The following is a 24123-nucleotide window of genomic DNA, read 5'->3' on the forward strand; positions in this document are numbered from 1 at the left end:
GGGGATCCCGCGGGGTCCGTCCCCAGGGGTGGGATCCGTCCCCAGGGGTGGGATCCGTCCCAGGGACCGGGATTGGCTCCGCGCCGGGAGGCGAACAGGGCTGTCTCCGTGTTCTGCCTCCGGGCTGTCGTGTGGGGTAAAGCTGCCTCCTGCTCGGGTTGACAGACGCGGCAATATCAAGCACCGGTGACCAAACTGGTGAACAGAATAAAGCCGCAGAGAAACCTCCCTTCACCTCAGCACCTGTCACTGGACCTTCCTTAACACAGGGATTGAGGCTGCAATACATACGCGGGCTTTTAGATTCGCCTTGTTTTTTCAACCACCTGAGCTACAGCCCACACGTCGGCCCGGCAGCGCTGTGGCACCGATTCACTGGAGAGCATATTCCCTAACCTGGGCGGGGGGGGGGCATGGTGAGGGGACCACGGCACTTCCCAGCAGGTTTCAAACCCCAGACTCCTCCACAGTGTCCCTTCATGTGAACCACTCTTTCTGTAGATGCGAGTGAGCTAATTAATGATTTACAGTGTTTTGAAGGTAAGCATCATGTGTACTAAGAATAATATTGCTTGATGTTCTCCATCACGTTTTATTAAAAGCAAACTGTCAAATCAGATACCTGCTTAGCTTAAGTAGCTGAAACTGGTAATTGTCTAGATGTTTGTTCAAACACTGAAAATCCCTGCTCACATGTAGTCCTTAGCAGTAGTAGTGCTGAAGCTGTGGTTATCAAGTGACAGAGATAAGCAAGGTTTGTAGAGAGGTAGTATTGGTGGTTACAGTGGGGAAAAAAACCAGATAAAGTTCCAAACACAAGCCCTTCACGTGTCCTTTACACGTGCAAGTAGCTCCACAAACTACAGCAACACAGGCCTTTGTGCATTTGCAAAACCATATGCTGAATTTTCAGCAGCTGCTTCCACAGAGCATCTTTTACTCACCAGGAGTGAGTAAAGATTTTCATTAAAAATTGCACACAACTATTATACCATGATGCTCACTTACATGGCATTTTCCTGCCAGATGCTACATACTGCAGCTGATCAAGACTGCATTCACAGTTTGCTTTCCACGAGGAGACATTTTTAAACACCACTGTCTTTCAGATGGCATTTATCTTTTCTTGGGATATTATACAACACTGTCACTATCCATACGCTACTTTTCTTCTACTCGAGTAGAACAAAACCCAAGAACTGTGTGGTCGGTTACTCTGGCTGCACAGTGCCTGAACTCTAGGGATAAAGACAGTGAAACGATTCTTCAGTGAGTCGTAAATTTGGATGAGTCTTTTTGTTTTGTACACAAAGTCCCATTTTGGAGTTCTTCTCTCAAAGCCAGCAGTAAAAGATCTCACTTTTTCACAAAAATGTACAACTGCAAAAACAAGTAAAGAGAGAAAGGTGATGCACAACAACTTGATGTCTAAAATTCTGCTTGACAGAAAAATACTATGAAGGCATGTGTAAGAACCAAGGACATTCAACATCAACATCTTACTACATTTAGTTCTGGGTATCAACAAAGCATTGCTCAGGCCAAGTAATTTTAAGGTTCTCATGTTTCACCACTGAGACTAAGTCAGGTCTTACTTAGCTTTTGCACCATGATAGCCTCTGGAAGCCTGAATCCTAGGCAGGATTCCAGGGTACAGTAAAGCTGTAGCCCCTCCTCCAGAAAGTTTACATATACAGGTACCAGAGAAGAGTAGTTTCAACTCTAGAGTATCATACATGTTTCTTTTAACTATGTCATTCTGTTTGACCTATGAATAATTTTGCTTTTTTTTCTAATGTTACAACAATTGATGCTGAAGCTGAAGACATTAAAGTTAGGGGTTTTTAAAAAAAATTCATTAGCCAAAAGGGAAAAAAGTTTGTCCTTGCTACAGAGGAAACCGAAAGTTTGTAACTTTACAAACAGGTAAATATGAGGTGTCACCTTTAAAGAAAGGTGCATTTGGAAGAGATTCTGCAGGCAATCCATAACTGGTGAAAACAGCAAGGATGCTGTATTAGAAGATAAGAGTAGTGCCAACTAATCAGGTACTTCACACAATGAGGACATATATAGGGCTATGAAAAAGAAGATGTAAGATTCCACACGGATACTAAAAATACTAAATCTAATGCCTGCTTCCAGGTGATCATGATACTGGATCTCACATGTCAGAATGGTAATAGAAAAAAGGTAATGAGTACAATATTGTAATACTAAGGATACAGATTATGGGCATTTTACCTACACCTTTCTTTCTAATATGCAGTTTCTTCAAGCTCTGGCTCTTGTTTCTAAGTCAGGAACCTGATTATAAATGGCAGTAAGGTATGACAAAACCACAGCATATCCTGAATGGCCGTAAACTCATTTAAAAATGCCTAACATTTATTACAAGAACATTCAAGGCAACATTACAAGGCAATTATTTTTTGTTAATAATTTATACATGGATATGAGTTACCTTTTCCTTTCACAACTTAGTTCAGCCATTTTCTGAAGAATGGCTGCAAAGGACACATGATGAACTTCTCAGACCCAACATGGCTATTTACAAACAATGATGACCTTAATCAATACAAGTGTGCTTTGTATTCTAAACTGTAAAATGAGAATATTTATTTGCTTTGTTCATAGATCAACATAAATATCACAAGACTGTGTAGTACCAAAACAGAGAAACTTACTGTTCCTTCCTCAGAAAGGGTAATGTTCCACCTTCCAGTCTAGCCTAGCCTTCCCAAATTCTACTTGCCCCCTTGTAAAAGCTTTTTTTTTTTTTGGGGGGGGGGGGCAGCGAGGGAGGGGCAGTTGGGCAAAATTTCATTCAGTACCTTCAATCATGTCTTGATAAAATTTTGGAAAAAAATTGAACCCTGCTTCTTTTTCAAAAAGTATTTCTCTCGTTAAAATACCTAAATGTACGTAGGCACATAGAAGATTTAGAGAACACCAGCACAAAATCACTAGAATTATGTCAACTCCACAAGAACTTTCAAGAAGGCATGAGGGAAACAACAGAGAGCTACATGAAGCAGATCTGAACTTCTTCAACACACAAACAATTCACATGAATTCTGATTTCACGTGTAGCATCATAAATTTGTATAAAAACATTTTTTACTTTATTATTATTACAACAGGTGCAGTAGATAAACATTAGCATTCTTTCTTTCCATTATTTACTTAAAATGAGGAATAACATCCAGTGACCTCAGAATACCCATGTGACATTTCACTCTTCATGGCCTTCATGCACTACAAGGTTTATGGACGTATTAAATCCAGAATTTTAAAATATCTATGCTCCCTAAATTAGTGACACTTTTATAAAACAAGGTTCTTGGCCCTTTCACTGACTATCTTTGCACAATCCAAAGCAGCCCTCTGAAACCCAGAGACCAACTTGGAGGCATGAAATACTTAAACTGAACGAGCTGCTATTATAAATTCTCTCGCTACACAACTCCCCTCCCAATAATCTGATGATTCACAAGGAATAGAACCAAAACTGAGAAAACTGAAAACACAAAACCACAGTGACTTAAAAAATAAACAAAAAGCCCAACCCAAAACAACCTGACTCACAACTGACTTTTGGGGTTCTTTTAGGGGAAGGTACACAGAAGCCTAGCAAGACAAGGTGCTTACTGAATCAGGTTTATCAGCCTTTTCACAGCAGCACCCACAATATTTCATCCCAAACGTAGAAATAAAATATATCTGCATGTCCATGCTGTGTAGTACAGGCAAAGCTGGGATGCAGATCTGTAACATATGCATGTGCATGTTTCCAGTACAGGACTGTATCATGGAATTCACCATAACACAAATAATTCCTGTGGTCATTCACAGGGATTTCACATAATCCTGACAATAAGAAAAAAGCAGCCAAGGATTCCAGTTCTTGACAAACAATGTGAACACAGCAGCTCATTTGTTACCTGTAGCACATCTACCTACTCAGCATTCAGCCTTGCTAGCTCACCTGTGGATAACAGCAAAGGACAGGACAGGAATGTTTGTACCAAGTAGACGCCAGGAGCCTGTATGAAGCTCAGAGCAGAACATTTATGTTTTAGGCACATAAGCTATAGTTTTAACCTATTTATCAAATACCTTTACACAAGCTGTAGTGAGGCTGTCTGAAGTTCCACTTACACAAGTACTGTATTTATCTGCAGTACAAGCCCAACTAGCTAAGGGGCACCAATAGTTAAGGTCACACATCCCTAAAGCGCATAATAGAACTTGTCATTATAGAACTGAGTACACCAGCAACTTATCAAGTTCCACTACCCTGACACCCACAGTTAGTACACCTGAAACCAGGGCTCAGAGCCAGGTGGTTTAGTCCATCAAATTTGCCATGAAAAAATCCAGATTGATACTTTACTAATGAAGGAACCTCAAGAGGGTGCATGGAAAAGTGTTATTCTGAGCACATGACTAGAAAAATTTAGACTCAAATGTTTTCATCTTACTTTCTCAGTCCACCCCCCTCACTTACTTTGACATGAGATTAGCACCTGCTGTAGATGATCTGGAGCTAAACACAGACACAAGTTGGGGGAATTCCTCTGACATCTCTACCCTCCTTTCAAATGTTGCTAGTATTTTTTAGTGACTATAGTCCCAGTCAAGAACAGGTAAATCAGCCAGAAAAAAACCTGCCCAATCAGTTTTCATGAGAAAGTCAGGCTTGAATAAAAATATACAAAACCATACATTTTTTTATTGAAAAGTTATTCTGAGTTACACAGTTACAGAAGAGAGATAACAATACATTGTACATCACATTTATTCCAAAGAATTCATATCATAGGGCTCCAATGATAGCTTATTCTGCAAACAAGTATCAGTTTAAAACATGTAACTAAAAATAACTAAATCATATGATTTTTAACAACAGTGGTCTGTAGTAGTTTTACATCTTCCTATCAGCAGTTTATTTCTTCAAAATCTGGCAAGGTTAGGCCTGATGTGTAATTATGCATCACCAGGAACCTGGAGCACAGTAGTCCATGAATGCTTACCTCTGCCCCTTTTTGAATGTACCTGTAAACCTAGACCAGGTTTCCACACATTCTTTGACTTGACAATACTTTTTGAAGAATAATTCAGTATTTTCAGATTGTACAGTTTAATTCTAGTAGGGTTAAACTGGTAATTTCCAGTCTTACTAAGTAAACCAACCAGCAATGTCTGACTTTCAACTTCACATCCATTTTCTTGCTGATGCAAGAAAGCTTTTTCCGCTCTTCCAGTCTGCTGACAAAGTACTTTGTTTACTTAATTTAAATTGCACCAAAAAGCTGGGTAAGGAAACATATCTAATACTCTCAAACCAGCAACTTTCCCAGTAGTTTATACACAGGAACAGAGGACTAAAACAAAGCACCTAAGCCAGTGCACCCAGTTCCCTATAATCTTGTAATAAACACCCGGAGAAGAACAAAAGGAACTTCATGTCATCAGCGCACCAGACAAAACATTGCAGCATCTCCATTAAGTGCTGCTGTTCTCCCTTAAAAATAAACAAACAAAAAAATCCAGCCAAAAACCCAAAGCCAGATAACAACACCCCACGCCCAACAACAACTACTAATGGATACCAAAAGAAAAAGGAGGAAAGTTTTGTGTTTTGTCAATACTTAAATATTCTTTGGGAAGCACAGTGGTAGAGCTCTGTATCCTCCAGTATCTCTCCTCTTCCACCTCATCTCTTTATTGACTGTCATTTAGCAGAGAAGACGAGCATTCAGTATCTTTTTCTTATCCAGTAAGTGAAGAGGTTGTCTTTTACCCAAAGAAACCTTTAACAGGCAAACTGATTTCACAAAAGCAACCTAAGGTTAGGCTGATTGGAAGGTTCTCCACTTCCTATATCCTCTCCACAACTGATATTTTCTGTAGGCGTGCTAGAAAAAAAAATAGGGCTGACCTTTAAATTGACATCAACTTACAACTAATTTTAAAGAAGATACCTGAAATGCCTCTATCTCTCTCTCTATATTCTTCAGATTATCACTGTAGAATGAGACTAACCCACTGTATTACCCAAGAGGCTGAATGTAGATTACACAGTAAATATGATTCTGTGAGTTCAGCTGTTCAAATAAAGTTTTAATGAACACTTGTTGCAAGTGATAACAGTTCACTGAAGACTGTGCAGACTGTCTGTAGCAGGAGTCAAAAAGACAGGACAATATGCAATTCAGTGTTCACAATTCAGTTGAATAAGCCTCTGCAAAAACTTCCACCAAAGAACTTCCCAATAATATCATCCTCACGTAGTACCAGGCAATGTCAAATTCTTATGTATAAACTATATGAAATAAATTTCATCTACAGAGAGGCAGTTTGCTGTGACACTGAGTTTGTACAAGTATAACTAGACATGGAAGTGTTTCTATGTATTGTGAATTATGCTTTTATAGTGGAATACTGAAATAATATGCATCTACTTAAACCACTAGAAAAATTAAGATATAATACTGACAGGAACATCTCTTTCCCTAATATTATCACATTATCTATGTCAGCACATCAAAGAGAAAAATACACCTCTCACACTATTAATGCCCAATAATTTGTGAAGACATAGAAAGGGCTTTAGGCTCTTTCCCATCTGTAAAGTATTATTCTGGAGATCAGAGATCAACAGTATTAAGAGTTTTAAATTTTCCACCCACATCTGAAATTCCAACTGTTTCAAAGGTAGCCTTCAGAAGCTTTATTAATTCTCTTACTACTTTCAGAAGACTTCTGACAAGTGTGGAAGAGTATCTGTTTAGGAGATGGGAAGCAGAATTTAAAAGCTACTTGATATTGAGCCAAAGTCCCAAGCAGTTGGGTGGTTTGAATCAATCAATCCCAACTGTAGAAATGCTCAGTTCATATCAAATGAATCATACAGATATTCACATCTTTTTATTTTATACTCAGCACACCAGCACAGATTCTTCCTCAAGTCTTAATGTCAAGAACTGCCAGTGCTTTATTTAAGATGAGCCTTATGTACTATTGTGATATTAAATTGCTTGCAAACACAGAATCCTTATGCTGTTCATACTTTTTAATGTTACCTTAGGGAACTAGAACTGCTTCCACACATGCTGTTTTCAAAATGCAAAGAGGAAACCCAAATAACCAGCAGAAGTTATTCTAAGGCACAAACAGATCTTGGCACCACCACTCAGGGAGTAACATTTCAAAGAGGAGTTTTTAATTACACAGCAGTGCTAAGTCACAGCCATCATGCGTAGGACATGTGCTGATGCTGGGCACGACAACATCAGTTCACCCCGGCTGCAATCAACAAAAAAATCACTGTAGTTGTGCAATCTTATGACAAGCATATGCCCAGAATAATAGCACTCACTCTGCAACTACTACTCAGTTCCTATTAGAGGATTATAACTCGTTATTCATGAGCATTAATGCCATCTAGACACAGTTTTTAAATCTCTCTCAGGAAGTGTTAAAAACGCTAAGAACGTTGCCGTGGTAGCAGACATATTATATTTAGTAGATGAACTCTGAAGTATTCCATTGCATTAGTTAAGCATTCCACTATATTTATAATACTCAAACAATTTTGTTTTTGTAGAAAACCATCAGCATCCAGACTACAAATGACAACAGGGGAACAAAGAGCTCACATTCTATTGAGGATCCTTCAGGAAGCTGTAAGTCTGAGTGCTGACACAGTTAATGTGTTGTTATGAGTACCTCTTCTGAAAGTGAAAGGCAGAGCTTTCATAACAGTATGAAGTTTCCTAATTCTTTTGCCTGAGCTCCAGAGTTACATATGCTAAAAAAATCTTGTCAATTGCAAGGTACACGTTATATACAAATGAATAAAAATACAGCCCTAATTCACATTTATAAAATGTCTGCTTTTGTTCCTTAAACAGTAACAGTACAACGTATTTTGTTCAGAATGATTTTATTTGGATTATAGCAATTAGTACCACTGATCAGTAGGCCAAGTCCAGGCAGAGAGCACAGAATCAATTTCACAAGGCAACAACAAAGATTAGTATTTTAGCATACAAACCATTTCACTGCATTATCAAGTTGAAATATCTTTCAACCATGCATAAAAAGTCTATGCTTCATCTTTCAGAGCTCCAGGTAATATAAGATTCCTAAATATACAAAAAATACATTTAACTTATAATAATCTTAGTGAATCAGACTTATAAAATTACAATTTTATTCTTCACAACATAGAAAAAAATACAAAAATGACTGTATATAGTTTTCACCCAAATTTCACTGACATATACATCAAAATGCATGATTTGATGTATACTTGATGAAAATTTTAAGCTGAAAAAGGTTTTCAAATGACACTGCAGATTGGTCCACACAAATGTCAACCTTCATTATGATAACAAAAACCCCCACCTTTAATAGAAACATCACATTGTGAAAAATTACAATTTATCTGCACTGTAACCTGCATCTTACTGTAATTTACAATATGAACATTTCTACAATTCCAGTTGTAAACTATACACTGGTAAGAGCCTTGGTCTTTTAGAGGGTAGTGACTAACTCAGACAAAGCCAGCATGGTAGAACATAAAGTGCTGTCAACTGAACCAGTGCACACAACAGAGACACCAAAGCAGAGAACGCCTGCTGGTTTGGATATGCTGATAGAGAACATGCAAGCTAAGTAAATAGTCTGTGGGGAAAATAAAACCCTCTACATTTGTGACAAACAGTACCAATCAAAGCTTCTATTATAGAGTTCACACAAAGCCCATTACAACTTCAGTGACAGATGAGGGGAAATTTCTTATTTTATGAGGAAAAACCCCACATGTGTGACCAAAGTCAATAGGAACAACCCAAAGAGGATTAGGGCATCACCCTACAGTTCTCACTCAAGATCACCTTCCAGTGATTTCCATGGAAGATAAACTTGAAAAAGCAGTGCAAGATGAAGTGCTGAATTTTTGTACATACTAACTGCATGTTCATACTTCAGAATATAATTTATAAATCAACTTTGCTGATAAAATTTCTTACTAGCAAAGTATTTTCTTTTAAAAGTCTGTAGTTTATTTGCATTTGTGTGGTAAATTAATATTTTCAATTAAAGTAAATATTCCGTGATAAAGCTTATTCAGTAAAGGTGTTGGTTGTACAGATTTCCTCCCTACTGGCAGCACGCTCTGCTTTTCCATGGTGCCAGTGCTATCTGATTGTACTGTACACAGATCTGGACTATATCTTTCTCATCAGCAGAGCCAGCAGTTTGTTTCATATTGGAGTATTACACAGCCATTTTTTTTCCTCCAAACTGGACCAACAAATTTGAAACCAAATCTTTTATTTGGGTCCAGAAATCAAATTAAGAAAGTTCAGGAGCTGAGCATCGACAATATCCAATAACCTAAGTACATCAGGAAATCAGATCTTTTAGATGGCATCCTTCAGAAATACTGACATCACTTTCTTTAACAGTAAGTATAAGCAAAAGATGTTTTGTTCGGAGGTGGAAATTTACACTTTCAAACGAGTTCAGTATAATGTAACATTTCCCAGATGACAACAAAGCACATAACCTAATGCAGGAATTAACTGAACTGTTGCATCTTCGAATCCAAAACCAGTCTGAGGCTGTATATGGCCACAGTAATAGAATCACAGAATTGTTTAGGTTGGAAAAGACCTCTAAGGTCATCAAGTCCAACCTAACACTGTAAAGTCCCACTAAACCATGTCCTTAAGCACCACATCTACACTTCTTTTAAATACCTCCAGGGATGGTGACTCCACCACTTCCCTGGACAGCTTGTTCCAATGCTTGACAACCCTTCTGATGAAGAAATTTTTCCTAATATCCAATCTAAAACTTCCTTGGTGCAACATGAGGCACTTTTCTCTTGTCCTATCACTTGTAACTTGGGAGAAAAGACCAACACCCACCTTGGTACAGCCTCTTGTGTTTTTGAATAGTCAATAATAGGCTCCAAAGTGTTTAAAATAGAAGCAAAGATTATTATTGTTTCTTACCCTCTCTCTGCTTATAACAGCCCTGTTTGTGTCTGAACAGGAAATGTGCTATATACTGAGAATTAGGAAAATTCAGACCTTTTGATGGAGCCAAAGAAAATTACTGAAAAATGCAAAGTTTTTTAAAAAATATAGCTCTGACAAGCATAAACCTAAATAATTGTAAATCCAGCTCTTCCCAAGTGCTAGAAAAGAAAGCCTGTGCCCTCAGTACTTACTGGCGCTGTTTAGGGAGAGCTGGGATGTGTTGAGCACGTCCAGGGGGAGGTGCTGGCAGGCACAGCACAAGCCCAGTACTGCAGGTAGCATGGTACAGGTCACACCTCATTTATGCACCAAATCATAATGTTATAAGAGGGAAGCCAGAAAAACCCATGTGGTGGTGTCTAGTGACCCTGACTGGGTTCACACAACACTATTTGGCTATCAATTCCTAACAGAGCAAAGGCCATAACCTACACTTCCTTTTGTCTTTGCTTGAGTATCTGTTCATTTCCCTGCTCCTTTTGCCCCTTCCATTCCCTACCCTTCTGGCCCCATCAAAAGTTTCTTAATACCCTGGGGCACTGCTCACACAGCATTAGTGCTTTCTGCCTCACTACAAGGCTTTCTTGTTCTCTGTTTTACCTTCCCAAGGGAAAGCTAAGCCAGAGAACCCAGAGGAAGCACCGAGGAAAATATAACTTTGTGTTCTTCCACTCTTCCAACAGAACGGATGACGAAAGGCTTGTCCAGTCTGCAAAAGCAGCATGTAACACATGAGATAATCTGTTTTCAAAAGAGCAGTTTATGACTTTGCAACACTTCAGAAGTTGAGTGCCTGGAACTGCCTGCTTGAATGTGCCACAGTGATACACACCAGTCACTTAAGAAAAGTTAGGCTGAGAAACAAGGCCCCCAGATAATTCCAGAGCAGACCAAATAGTCCTCCGCACTGAAAGATGAGTATCACTGACAGTGATTAAAGATGATAATTTAAAGGAAAAAAGGGAGAACTGCACACATTTCTGGTGACTTGCCTCCTTATCTTGTTTAGATTCATTACCGGTATCACTAGAAATATTACAGTTAGTATTAATTTTAATTTTTTTTAATATGTAAAAAAGTATCCAGGGATGCAGTAATTAAAAGGAGTTTTAATGTTTCAGATAAGCATTACAGCCTCTGAATTAACATTTGCATTTGTGTACTCAGCTTAAACAAGATCTTCAGAGAACACACTCTGGTCAGACACTGTACTGTTTAAATTCCTAAAGAACTACATTCCCTTCATTTCCCATAATTGGTTTCTTGTTCTTGTTCCTGTCACCTTTTAAATACACAACCTACCTTTCTAAATTCAAACACTTTGGCCAGATTACATTCTCCACTGAAGTCTCTGACATTATCCTGAAATATTCCAGAGCATATTGTTTGCTTTCACAGCAATACATACAGTTTCTGGCATGCAGTCAAGCACTTAAAAAAAAAGAGGTATTGGTAATATAATCCCAATTCAGGCATTTAGTGGGTACAACTTCATCACTCATACTGCAACCTTCAGGCATTTAATAATAAATGAAAATCATTTAGCACATCATTTAAGGAAAATGTTAACTGCCAAGCCATATAAAGTTTAAAAGTTTTCTGAAGCACTGTAAGCTGAAAATATTTCAACGTTTTACACTTGGGATTTCACTGGAATCAGATTTATTGGTTATTCTTGCTAAATTATTGGTCTTTTACCTCTGACTTATCTTGGTATATTCTTTACAAATGTGCTGGGTATTGAAAAACTGCAGCATTTTGATGTTTGAAAAGTTCTGAAAAAGTGTTGGAATTACTCCGACTTCCTATGTTCTTCAGTGTGGGAGAGTACCTTTCGCCTCTGGTGTAGCATATGAAAATACAGCTGAGGAAAGACTGAAGAGAAAACAGATTCAAGTCAATACAGTTTGAAGCGAGGTTTGCAAGTCAATGTGAGATGCAGATTCACACAGCCAAGGTCACCAGTTCTCCATTAAAAGAGAACACGCTTATCCACTTTTTGCTCAAGTTATCTATTGCCTTTTACACTTTAAAGAAGTGGTATGATTCTTAGGCTTCAGGTATTATTTATTTTTTGCTAGAGCAATCACATTTTTAATGAAATGCAAAATGCCATATTTAACTCTGCCTGTACAAGCAGATTACATGCACACAACAGAAAGAAAAATGATTGCAGGGAGGAAAAAGCCCTTCCAAAAGAATGAAATTTCCAGATTTGTTTCATTTCTTGCAATTCTAATGTTGCTTTTTCAGAATATATGTCACTTTATATGAACTGGTGCCTCTTTTCTCTCTCTATCCTCCACGCAAAGCCTTTTCTCCTCTTGTTTCTAAGATTACGTTACACAGTCTGTTTGCAGAACAATAAAGTAGGGGATGGAACATAAACAGCAAAAGCTAAAATTTCTATGAGGCATTCAACCTTTGTGAACCGTACAAAAATTAAACAAGGTCATCAACAGCCTAAATCAGTTATATGTATGTTAATCCCACAATTATTAGCTTTTCCATTACAGCTAGTAATACTAAAAAACCTAACAAATTCATACTTACTTGGAATGTAAGAGATCATAACCAGGATCAAGAATGTATAGTAGTCAAAAGAGAAATTGTACTTGTTAGGTAAACTAATGGAATACAAGCCAGACTGCCTGACGAAGGGTAATGCAGCATATATTGTGAGTAATTCGCCTGAGACTCCCATTGGATACAATACTATAAACAAAGTGTACCTAGAACAAAACATTTACAGAAAGAATTAAAAGTTACAACAAACTCTGACAAAGTATTTGTTAAATGATATTATGGATATTCAAATTTTAAATTCTCAACTCAGTATTTATTTTCCTTAGTTCTTATTTGATTAGAGCATGGCAAGGTGTGAACGTTATTTCAAGCTAAGTGTCCAAATCAGCAAACAGTGTGAAATACATAAAGATTACCTTTGAGAATCTAAATACTATCTGTAAAACTATTCTCCCCCCTCACAAATTTACTACTTTCATTTGGTGGAATGTCATTATACTACTCTTTGGTGGAGGTCATTATACCACTGAAAAGGGTGCCAAATATAGTTGATGTTAATCGATGAGCTTAAAGATTATTTCAAGTATAACCCTTGGATTCAAGAGTTACAGTTAAATGTCAGTTTCCTTACTGTCACCCCTTACTGTTAAATATCAGTCTCTGCTCTTTCAGCTTACAATGAAATAGATCTTTTTTAACTCCAAAATGTGCTAGAAAGAAACTGGAAAGTCACATTCACAAATGGCAACTACCTCAAGGCAAAATCTAATTTTTTGTACTGCAGCTATTTTACAGGATAAATATCTCTGTCAAATCAGTGCTTTAAGGCTGTGATTTCTATTGTGCTACCAACCTGGCCCATTTGATGAGATAAGGGAGATGGTTTAACAAGCTAAACGTGTAAAAAGAGTAGCGGATAATCTCAGTGATTGTCCAGGCCACTACAAACAAGAGGACACTGTCTTCAGTTTGTACCTGTGAGAAAGAAAAAAAAGCTCAGTATCAATTCAAGCATCACCAGTTACTCACCAGACCCAAGAAAACCTCACAGAAATCAATTCCCGTGGGTTGCTTTACTGCATCATTTTAGAGAACAGACTCCAAGAATGAGCTTAAAAGCAAAATTAGTAACAACAGTAAAAAAACCTTCTTATCACGCTCTGTATTTTTCTAGTTGCTTAAGAACAGCTCTGCTTCGTGATCGGGTAACTTAAGATCTCACATTCTGAGCAAGGTAAATTGGTACAAGAAATCCTGAAAATACTGAGTATAATTCAGAACTCTTCCCGTTCCTGAACAGTACCAGCTCCTATTTCAGTCCTATGATTGTTTCTGAGTGCAGCAAGCAGAAAGGATGATTACTCTTACACTTGATATCTGATTCACACTTTGTATTCTGCTCCTGTTCATGCTAATTCTGAGTAGAAACCCTGTTTTCCTCTCTCTCCAGGTGAGAAACTGGGCCTTACTTTTAAGCAGCACCAAAAGAGCTAACACCAGAATCAAGGCTGGCAGGAGAGACGAAACAGCAGCTCAAATTGTCTCACCTCAGGTAAGCTTGACAACTACATGATTCACTCTTCCTTGCTCCATTTTCTGCCTATTGTATCTAGCATAGTTCCTCTAATGTTACTCTCAAGGCACTGCATCATGTTTCACTGCTTTACACCTCTTGGAGCTTTTGTCAGTTACACATCACTGAACCAGCTTTGATTCTCCCCATACTTTGAAGGTTAATCTTCAGAAGCATGTGTTTTAAAATGAATTGTTATATTTATTAGATTTTGGATCATCATTATGAGGTTCAAGTTTCAGATGGAGTAACAGTGATTAAGTAGTGGATATGGGGTCACATGCCTGGCACTACAAATTCTTGAGAGAACAGACGTGATTTTTATGCAGTCTTTCCCCTCTCCCTCAAGCCTCCAACAGATTTCCCAGCTGTACAAGTACCTTGAGCCCCAACAAAAAGAGCTCAACCGTGGGAACAAAAAGAGCTCAACAACAGGGCCTACATTTTCTCTTTTCCTCCAACTCTTGAAAAAAGGGAAAAGGAAGTCTGTAGGTGTGGGTGGTGCACTCTATTCATCTTGAGCAAAGTACATGTACCAGAAAAAAAAAAAAAGGAACAAAAATAATAGGAGGGGACTGATCATATATTTTTGTATGAAAACAGTCATGAGGATTACCCAGAAAAAGCTTTGTTACAGACTGCAAAACCCAGGAAAATTTGTACATAAATCTTGAGCTATCCTGGAATGTAGGGCTGCTGTTATTCTGTGTTCTGCTGCATATAATGCTTCAGGTCACTTCTACTGCGTTTTGCAGCAAACGCACCTTGTTCATTTTACACATGAAACTCTGAAAATTTATTTATGTATTAATCTACCTTGCATCATCATAAAAGAGCAAAATCCAAAAATTATCTGAAGATTTTCAGACAGGAGTCCAAATCTATTTTTATATTGCTACAGAATCCTAATCCTATTTGAAGTCTGCTTTATAAGCAAGACTTAGTTCTTAACAGGGAAAAGCTAACAACACTTCATAGATGATGCTGTTCCAAAGGAGCAATGTGCTTCACAAGCACTCCACAGCTGCATCTTCTGGTCAAACTGGGAGTAGCAGCCTAGTGAGTTCATCTAAATGTGTGTCACGGACTTCAACCTGTACTTAGAAACCCCACTGCTTTCTTTCCCTAGCTATGGGAATCAGTAAAGTCAAGAAACAAAAATTTTTAGCTTGAAGTAGCATCCAAGGACATGAGCAAGGACAAGAACCTAACAGTGAATCATACAGGTGGAAGTAGAAAATCTGGCAGTCACAACCCAGGTCTATCACAGGACTTCTGTAACACTGCCTTCACAGGTCTAGTCTTCCCCATGTACTTTAAGTTATTAAAACAGTTCACATCGTTACGAAACACACACACAACCCTGTTAAGGTCACTTAAAGCATTACTGATTGTGCTTTATAGCTTGTGTCCCTACTTAAGGAAGAAAGAAAACTGGAAATGGGTGATTATCATTAAAAGGTATGTTTTTTACACACTCATATCTGTCACAAGTCTGTTGCTATTAGAACATCTCTTCGAGCACTGACAATTTTTCAGTAGCTCAAATAAAGAGGTCTGAGATGCACATTATCAAACCCCTGGGAACTGATTTACAAAACAGTCTTATTAATTTAGGCACTGCTAATACTGCATCTGCATCATTCCTCTTCCAGGTTGAAGATAAGGGGGATAGTACAGCAAAGACACAGTAGACCTTTAATAAACCACTGAGCCCAATGCTGCCCTCAGAACTCAGTTCTTCTTCCTCTACTTTTTTCATGCCAGTCTGTCAAGGAAGCATTAGACACAAGTCAAAACACATTTTACACTTATTTGTCCAACTGCCTTAATAGGGGTCAATCATACAACAGGCATAATTTTTTGGCATGTGTTTCAAGCCAATATATCATCAAGCAGAGTCCTGAATATACTTTAGCTTATCTTCAATACTGTGAATAGCAGAAAATGTTGGTTGAAATATAAAACAAACCACAGCCTTTTAAGATGCAAAGATGAGAACTGGGAGTTGACAAAATAAAGCCTGAGAGGTTTTTAATGTTTCCTTATGCATGGAAAGGGAAATTTCTCCATGTTAAGAGTAACAGTTTGACATATTTGCAGAAAATTTCAGCTAAACACATAATTGAGCAATCCAGTCCAGAAGAGTAAAACCAGCAGCACTATGCAACTGTAATCGTGAAAACTGTTGGAACAGCATATCTCTGTCCAAAACGCTGGTTCTCTGGTGCAGTAATTAAAAAATAAAACATTTAAAAAAAAAAATTAAAAAAAAGATTTTTACATAGATGTAAAGCAGTGATGAATCAGGCTTTTCGAATGCACTCAGCAAGAGTTCTGAATTTTCCAGCATGGACTTCCTTTACTAGAAGTTAATCTTAAATACCATGAATTAAGATGTTCTTCCCTCTTTAAGTAAGTATGCTTTGCAGATTGGAGATATCAATTCATAACTGTAGATACTGAAGTCTTAATTACCACCTCTATATGCTGTCATCTCCACAGCATCTATAGACTGTGTGTTCTAGAAAGGTTCCTCTAAATATGCACTATTTTTATCTGCAACTTATCTGTAACTGAACTCAATGGGATAAGCAATAAATCCCTGCTGACACCATTTTTTAATTACCCATGAGAACTGGGTACAGAATTATCCATCAGAATGGAACTCTACAAAGGTCTGCCATGATGTCACCAGATGATCTCACTGTTCACACAAATTCAGAAAGACATCTTTTGAACTGAAGGGCACTTTCTGTTCTCCTATGCCTACACCCTCCTAGCCCTTCATGCCAGGCTGCTCATGTTCTTCCCTCCTTTGTAGGGGAAACAGTAAAATTCACTGAACTGATTCCTTTCTGGTGTAATGACAAAATGATAACAAGTACTGTATGATGTGCCAGGCCCTCCTCCACTACACCAACAACTGGAGTTAAAGTTGAATTATGGTGGAGCTAAGGGGAATCTCATTGCTACCCAAGGAAGTGTGCAGTGCTTTAACATTTGCCATGCTTTAACATTTATTATAAATAATTTCATATTGAGTTTAACAACACATCAGCACTGAAGTCAACAAAAAGCACAAACATGTTAGTGGCAAGAAGCATGCTTCAAATCACATCACATATCTAGAAGTGTATCCTGACGGAGAGGAGGGATGCAATAAACGTTTCTTTTTTAACTACATTATATATGAAAACAGTCTGGAAAAGCAAGATACTGAACAAGTCTCACTCAAAGAGTTAAAGAGGAAAACTGTGTTTTATTTTACAAGAACCTCATCATGCAACTGCATAGCTTACAAGTTCCATAAAGCTGTGTGAGAATTTAATCCTGGACTTCACCATGGAGCTCACTTGTGCAGACAGCCCTTTAGAAAGAGTAGAACACTTGTGACACTTGCAATACATCTCCCCAGGTGAGACTGCATGCTCCCTGGCTGGGGGAAGGGGAGGGGTCAGAATACAGCCTCTTATTTATTTGCTCTAAGTCACAGGTCAAAAACTCATCACAGGATTCCTCATCCTTACCACTCTTATGCCCACTTTCTAAAACATTAAAAAAAGTAACACATAATATAGTCTACTGCAATAGTTTAACCAAAAGATGACACAAGTGTGAGGAAAAAAAATCTGCATTTAACGTTGTTGAAAGAACCCTTGATAAAAGTCAAATGTTAGGCTAAACTCATTGCTCTCGTTTTCTCCCATTTTGCCGGTTTTCTCCGGTGAGAATGTGGGCATAAGTTTCAAAAAAACCTTACCCACAATCATATTACAGGCTTTTCTTTGATGACAGACAACATGTGGAATACTTCTAATCCATGCAATCTAAGCTTCAATATATGGGTTACTTCAAAACCAGGAGACAATTTGTAAAAAAATTTTAATGTTTTTTTATGAAGCACCAGATATCCCAACATCATACAGGTAACAAGAAAAACTACAAGTATATTTCTTTAAAAGTATTTTATACATGTATCTTAAACCTAATGTTTTGGAATTATGGCTTTTTTTTGTTCAAAATCTAGAATTTATTTCAGTGAATTGACAGAGACCGAAGTACATTAATTTGCACCAAAAGGGAAATCCATCAGAAGAAAAATATTTATAAGATTTTAAGTTTATTGAGAAAAATAACATTCCTCTGCTTTATAGCATGAAACTAAGATTTCATGTGAACAAACATCATAATATCAGAAAAGGTAGTTAATTAATAAGAACTACAGTGACTTACATTACTCTACATGTGGATGGATGGTCTGGTAACAGGTTTGGAGTAAGGAAGAGAAAGCAGCTTCCCTGAAGACTTGGTAGTGAGAGAAGCTCCTTAAACATTCTCCATGTCAAGTCACAAATGATCTTATAAATATAATGACACGAGATGACTGTCACTTATTTCAGGCACCCATGCTGACACTGGCATCAAGGATAATTTCTTTCTTTAACAAGAAGAAACTCCAGCACAGATGCAGCATATTTGGGCTACTACAAGGTTTCAGATGGCATAAAAGAGTCAGTCAGTATAACTTGTACCAATTAGAGCATGTTTAGATTTTAAAATAGCTGTCAGGAATAATTTTCAAAAAACATGGAATCTACCACAAGATTCTACAGAGATCTGTATAAAGTACAGCACTACTGTGTGATGAGCAACGAGGAAAAACACACAGGCCCCAAAACCCACCTACACTTGAATGTAAGAAAACTGAATGAGGGACAGAGGAAAGATTATCCTGGAGAGTGATAAGGGAGAGCATCGAGGCACTGTTGTGGACAAACAGTGGAGGGGGAGCTTCAGAAGCCTTGGAACAGAAAGTGAATTGTGCATACAGGAAGGGGGCAGAGAGGAGATGTTGCTATTAGTTATGGCACTAATGAGATCAATACTAAAATGCTGTCCCAAATTCTAGGCTCTGTATTACACACTGAAACCTCTAACTTCCAGTAAGGACTGGAAAATTTATTTCAGGAGCTAGATGTCTTCCAGTGAGAGAATCAGACCTCGCTCTCTTTGATTGTCAAGAAAAGATTACTTCAGGTCTATTTTTATTTTTTTTGATCCACAGAAATTCACATAAACTATTTCACATGTTGGGATACAAATAGAAGACATTTTAAAGAAAATAAGACAGTGATCAACACTTGCTTTTCAGAATGGATCAAGAGTTTTTCTATCCATTTGGTAGCTTGACTTACCTCTTTTACACTATGTGTTACTGCCCACGTCAGGAAAACCCTTGACATCACTTGGAAAGCAGTCAGAACAACAGAAGAGGGAACAATGCCTGAAAGATATTTTGCAATTAGGAAATAGTCCTGACTACCAGGGTGAGAGGTAGGGGTGGGGAAATAAAACACAGTTAAACCAAAGTCCAGTTATTTCAAATTTTTGGCAGGAAAGCATGTAATTTTTTTTTATTTGAAAGTATTAAGTCTGTCCCATGGTATGTTTATACAGCCTAATGCAATGCAATCTCCTGACAAGACTTTCTGCATCAAAATGCAAATAAAAGTAATTGGTCTTGTTGCAATCACAGCACATTCCTTAATACAGGAATAAGATGAGATAACTTCAATCGAACAGTTTCTGGGATACAGTCTTTCAAATAAACATCTTTGATTAAAATATCGAAGATACTCTTCATTACTGTGATTTAAAAAACAATAAAGAAGTTTTGCAGAATATATCCCAAAAACCAGCAAGCAAAAAAGTATTTTGCAAAAACACTAATCTAGCCCATATTCTGGTAGATACAAAGTTTATAATTCCTTCCTGGAAATACAACTCAAAAAAACCCCAAACCCACAACAAACAAACCCCAAGAAAAAGCTGATGCATTGGTAGGTACAGAAACAACTTGAAGATTTCTCAAGGAAGCAGGTATCACTGGTTCTTCCAAGCAAGTTCTGAGGTGCAGATTAAACTTCCAGTAAAAGCATCCTACACACCCAGGTCTCACAGAGTAGGAATAGTTTTACACTGCAAATTACATAAAATTTCTAAACTTTGCATCAAAAAGTTTTATTTGCTTCCTATAGCATGATGAAGATGAACGCAAGAGCAGGTACAGCTCCTAAGTTACAGTAAAAAGGGCTTCTAAAACCAATGCAGATCACAACAAACAACACAAAAAAGCCTCAGGAAGATGTCAAGACCAAAGTGGTAAAGTGGAAGAGGAAGAAAGAACAAGAAAATCCAAAAGCAATTTCATCAGAATTATTTCAATTGACATTAGGCTTCTTTCAGAGTACAAAGCAAGGAAAATCCTACAAACATCCAAGACAATGCCAATCTATGCCAAAAACAGGAGGTCAAAGTAAGTGACTCACCAGCTACAATTCACGTAAACTTTATTTGCCTCTAATTATTTACTCACTGCACTCAACAGGTACCTGACAGTCAATCTGAAGCTTGTTATTTTTAAAAGTATCTGTCATCACTTGTACAACACTTCACATGCTAGAACAGTGCTTGACAGAGGGCTCAAGTCTGGAACCAGGAAGCAAGTAAGCCCTGCCCAGACCTCTTCCAGATCCTGGACTAAGCCTCCCATCTCCAGCAGGAAATCCTCCAGCTCCCAACAAGTGCTTCCTCTGGCCCAGTGGGTTCCCAGTTGAGAACAGGATGTGTGCACAGTTTACAGGTCCCAAGTCTCTCGAATTGAGCAGGCTAAAGCAAAACCAGCGAACCAGTGCTGACTTTGGCTTACCAGAGAGTCACTGGTGAACAATACTATGGGAGAAAGGCTGGGTCTGCAGTGATTCTGCAGGATGGGCCTGTACTCACCAAAGCTTTGTTTTTCTCCACTCCCTTCACAATTCCCTGTAGCGCTATTTCTTCTATGTTTTGGTGGCTCCTATCACTTCTTTCCATACCAGCTTCCTCCAGTCAGCAGCTCTCCCATCTCTCTGTCAGTGCCATTCCCACACTTGGGGTCTGTCTGCTACACAAGTCAAGGAACTGCATGTTCCCTTTCCATTCACGGGCCGCCACCTGAGCATCCTCCTCCTCCTCCTCCTCCCACCCGCCTCCCGCCGCCAGGCTGCCCCAGAGGGGCTGCCTGCCCGTGCCCTGCACCATGGCAGAGCTCTATGCGAAGCAAAAATACTTTGATTCTGGTCATTACAACATGGCTAAAGCAAAGATGAAGAATGAGCAACTGCCTACTGCAGCTCCTGACAAGACAGAAGTCACGGGTGACTATTGCTACTCCACAGGATCTTCCACAGCGGAAACCATCTCTTGTTGCTAGCAAGCTGTGTGGCTGACGAGAACAGCTGAACTGCATGATTATTCTCATTCCTGTTGTTTCTCCTTAATAGTTATTAAGCACCAGTGTAGGTATGATAAGAGAGAACACCCTTAAAGATGCATGTTTTTAGAATTTTGTACTTTGTGTTGACATATTCAGAAAGGTCTTACAGTATAAAGGACTGCTAGTCAGAAACAATGCTGGCCCATATCTTCTGCAATGCTCTCTCTAAAGGCAAACATAAAATGGTCAAGAGAAAATGAAAAGTCTTTATTTGCTCCGGTTTTAATCAGAAAATATCAGTGTCTGCATAATGTCTTTGATTCAGAAAAGTAATTCCAGAGAATTTCGGAATTGCTAAACTGATTCTTTTCTGTATAGCCCTTTTCTAGTAATTACATGGGCTCTGGCCACGCCGAGGAGGCTCCCGACCTCAGCGGGGGCGGTGGGGGCTGTGGTCCCAGAGGGAGAGGGGAGGAGGAACTTTGGAGCACACAGAGGTTTGCCAGTCCAGTTTGGGGGAGGGGGAGGGGGGCTGGCGGGCCGTGGGGTCCCCAGACCAGCAGGAGGGTGGGCAGGGCAGTCCTGCTTGGAGAGTTGCGGGTGGGCGAATGTCCCTGGGAATATCCCTGGATTTGAGTGTAGGTGGCTCAGGAAAAGTAAGGAGTGAAAGGCTTGCCCTAATCATTTTAGTGGGGGATAAGCTTGTGTGCCCTTATGAGGTTGCAAGCTATGCTGGCGGTAATATATGCCTCTGGTAGGGTCTCTCATGCCAGATAGGTCAAAACTGAAGGGTCAGATAAAATGTGTCCAGGGGCAGGATGAGCTCACTAGCCTTCCAGCAGTCATCCTAATTCCAAACCCAGGCAGATGGAGCCCACTTAGCCCTGTAAGGCCATCCATCTAAGAGGACACTCTAACTAAACCTACGTCCTAAGGACCTCGCTGTCAGCATCCAAGCTCGCCAGCCCTTGGCAGATGAACCCTTTCTAATAACCAATGGTGTGAAACAAGGCTGCGTTCTCGCACCAACCCTATTCACAATCTTTTTCAGCATGATGCTCCAAAGGGCCACAGCAGACCTCGATGATCAGGACGGTATCTACATTCGATACCGTACTGATGGAAGCCTTTTCAACCTAAGGCGACTGAAGGCCCACACCAAGACCATCTTGTCCGGGAGCTGCTTTATGCTGATGACGCCGCCCTTGTCGCCCACACAGAAGCAGCTCTGCAATGTTTAACATCCTGCTTTGCAGACCCTGCTGAGCTCTTTGGGCTGGAAGTCAGCTTAAAGAAGACAGAAGTTCTCTATCAACCTGCACCCCAGGAAGTCTTCCTTCATCCCCACATCACCATTGGCCAATCAGAGCTCAAATCAGTCCAGCAGTTTAATTACCTAGGTAGCCTCATCTCCTCGGACGGTAAGATTGATGGGGAGATAGACAACAGGTTAGCAAAGGCATACAGTGCTTTCGGAAAGCTTCATAAAAGAGTTTGGCGAAATAAACACCTGAAGAAAAGTACAAAGACCAGTGTTTACAGAGCCATAGTGCTGTCTACTCTCTTATATGGATCCGAATCATGGGTCATCTACCGCCACCACCTGCAACTCCCAGAACGCTTCCATCGACGCTGCCTCCATACAATCCTAAATATCCACTGGTCAGATGATGTGACCAATACATCTGCTCTAGAGCAAGCAGCAGTCACAAGTATTGAGGCCATGTTGCTGAGAACACAGCTGTGCTGGGCAGGGCACGTCTCCAGGATGAAGGACCACTGCCTCCCTAAGATCTTGCTTTATGGTGAACTTGCCACCAGCTGCCGCAAGAGAGGAGCCCCAAAGAGAAGATACAAGGACTCCCTGAAACAACATCTCAGCCTTGGCCATATTGATCAACATAACTGGTCTACTCTGGCCTCAAATCAGGAGTTCTGGAGACACACAATCCATAATGCTGCTACTTCTTTTGAGAACGCCCGCAGGATCACTCTCGAGGAGAAAAGACAACGCAGAAAGAATCGTGCCTTGCAGAATACACCACCTAAGGAGTCTTTCTGCTGTGCCTTTTGCAATCAGACTTGTCTATCTTGTATTGGCCTTTTTAGCCACCAGTGCACTTATAACAAATGTGGGTAGAGTCCTTCCCGGATCTTCGTTCGTGAAGCCCAGCCATGATGATGGGTCCCTCTTCTTGGTCTCTGGGCTATGTGTTCCCTCCTTTCCATGTGAGCTCTCCTTAATTTTTTAAATCTTTGCCACATGTCAAAGTTCTGTTCTCAACCATGCTAGACAGATATTCCCCTATCAATCTTCATATTTTGAAGAACTTGCCTCACAGATGCTAACATTTCAGATTCTGCTGAAAAGATGTGGAGAGAAAAGTTATGCTGATACACACAGCCATCTGTCACAGATAAGCTCCTCCACTGACAGAGAATTACAGCTCTAGTTAGAGCAATTAGTTTAGTTGGGGCAAAGGAATCTGCAAATTGCCTGTTTCTCCTTGCATAGAAACTTTTGCCAGAGTCAGTAGGACTACAGCAAACATCAGCAGTGCAACCAGCTGTGCAAAAGCCCCTCTCTTTATTTAGCTGACAAGTGTTTCCATTAACAGGAAAAAAAAAATCCAGGGCCAGTTATAAGAAAATAAGTATTTTGTAAAAAAATTTCGTTAGGGAAAACAAATAGATAGACTAATAAT

General features: G+C 39.2%; 1 protein-coding gene and 1 long non-coding RNA gene across 4 annotated transcripts in view; one reads left to right on the top strand and one right to left on the bottom strand.

Moving 5' to 3' along the window:
• On the top strand, window positions 1-15877 carry LOC116789538. Its single transcript, XR_004358072.1, has 4 exons — window positions 1-540; window positions 7613-7691; window positions 14038-14139; window positions 15816-15877. It is a non-coding gene; the product is annotated as an uncharacterized LOC116789538 (long non-coding RNA).
• Window positions 7935-24123, bottom strand: part of HACD2 (3-hydroxyacyl-CoA dehydratase 2) — a 23882-nt gene continuing 7693 nt past the window's right edge. For all 3 annotated transcript variants that reach the window (XM_032693463.1, XM_032693464.1, XM_032693465.1), the window contains 4 exons: window positions 19359-19447; window positions 13441-13562; window positions 12615-12793; window positions 7935-11936 (listed from right to left, as the gene is read on the bottom strand). In XM_032693463.1, coding sequence (XP_032549354.1) covers window positions 11854-11936; window positions 12615-12793; window positions 13441-13562; window positions 19359-19447 — 473 coding nt within the window. In that variant the 3' untranslated portion in view covers window positions 7935-11853. The remainder of the gene's footprint in view (window positions 11937-12614; window positions 12794-13440; window positions 13563-19358; window positions 19448-24123) is intronic.

The sequence above is a fragment of the Chiroxiphia lanceolata genome, chromosome 7 (genome assembly GCF_009829145.1).
Source record: "Chiroxiphia lanceolata isolate bChiLan1 chromosome 7, bChiLan1.pri, whole genome shotgun sequence".
Taxonomy (NCBI): Eukaryota; Metazoa; Chordata; class Aves; order Passeriformes; family Pipridae; genus Chiroxiphia; species Chiroxiphia lanceolata.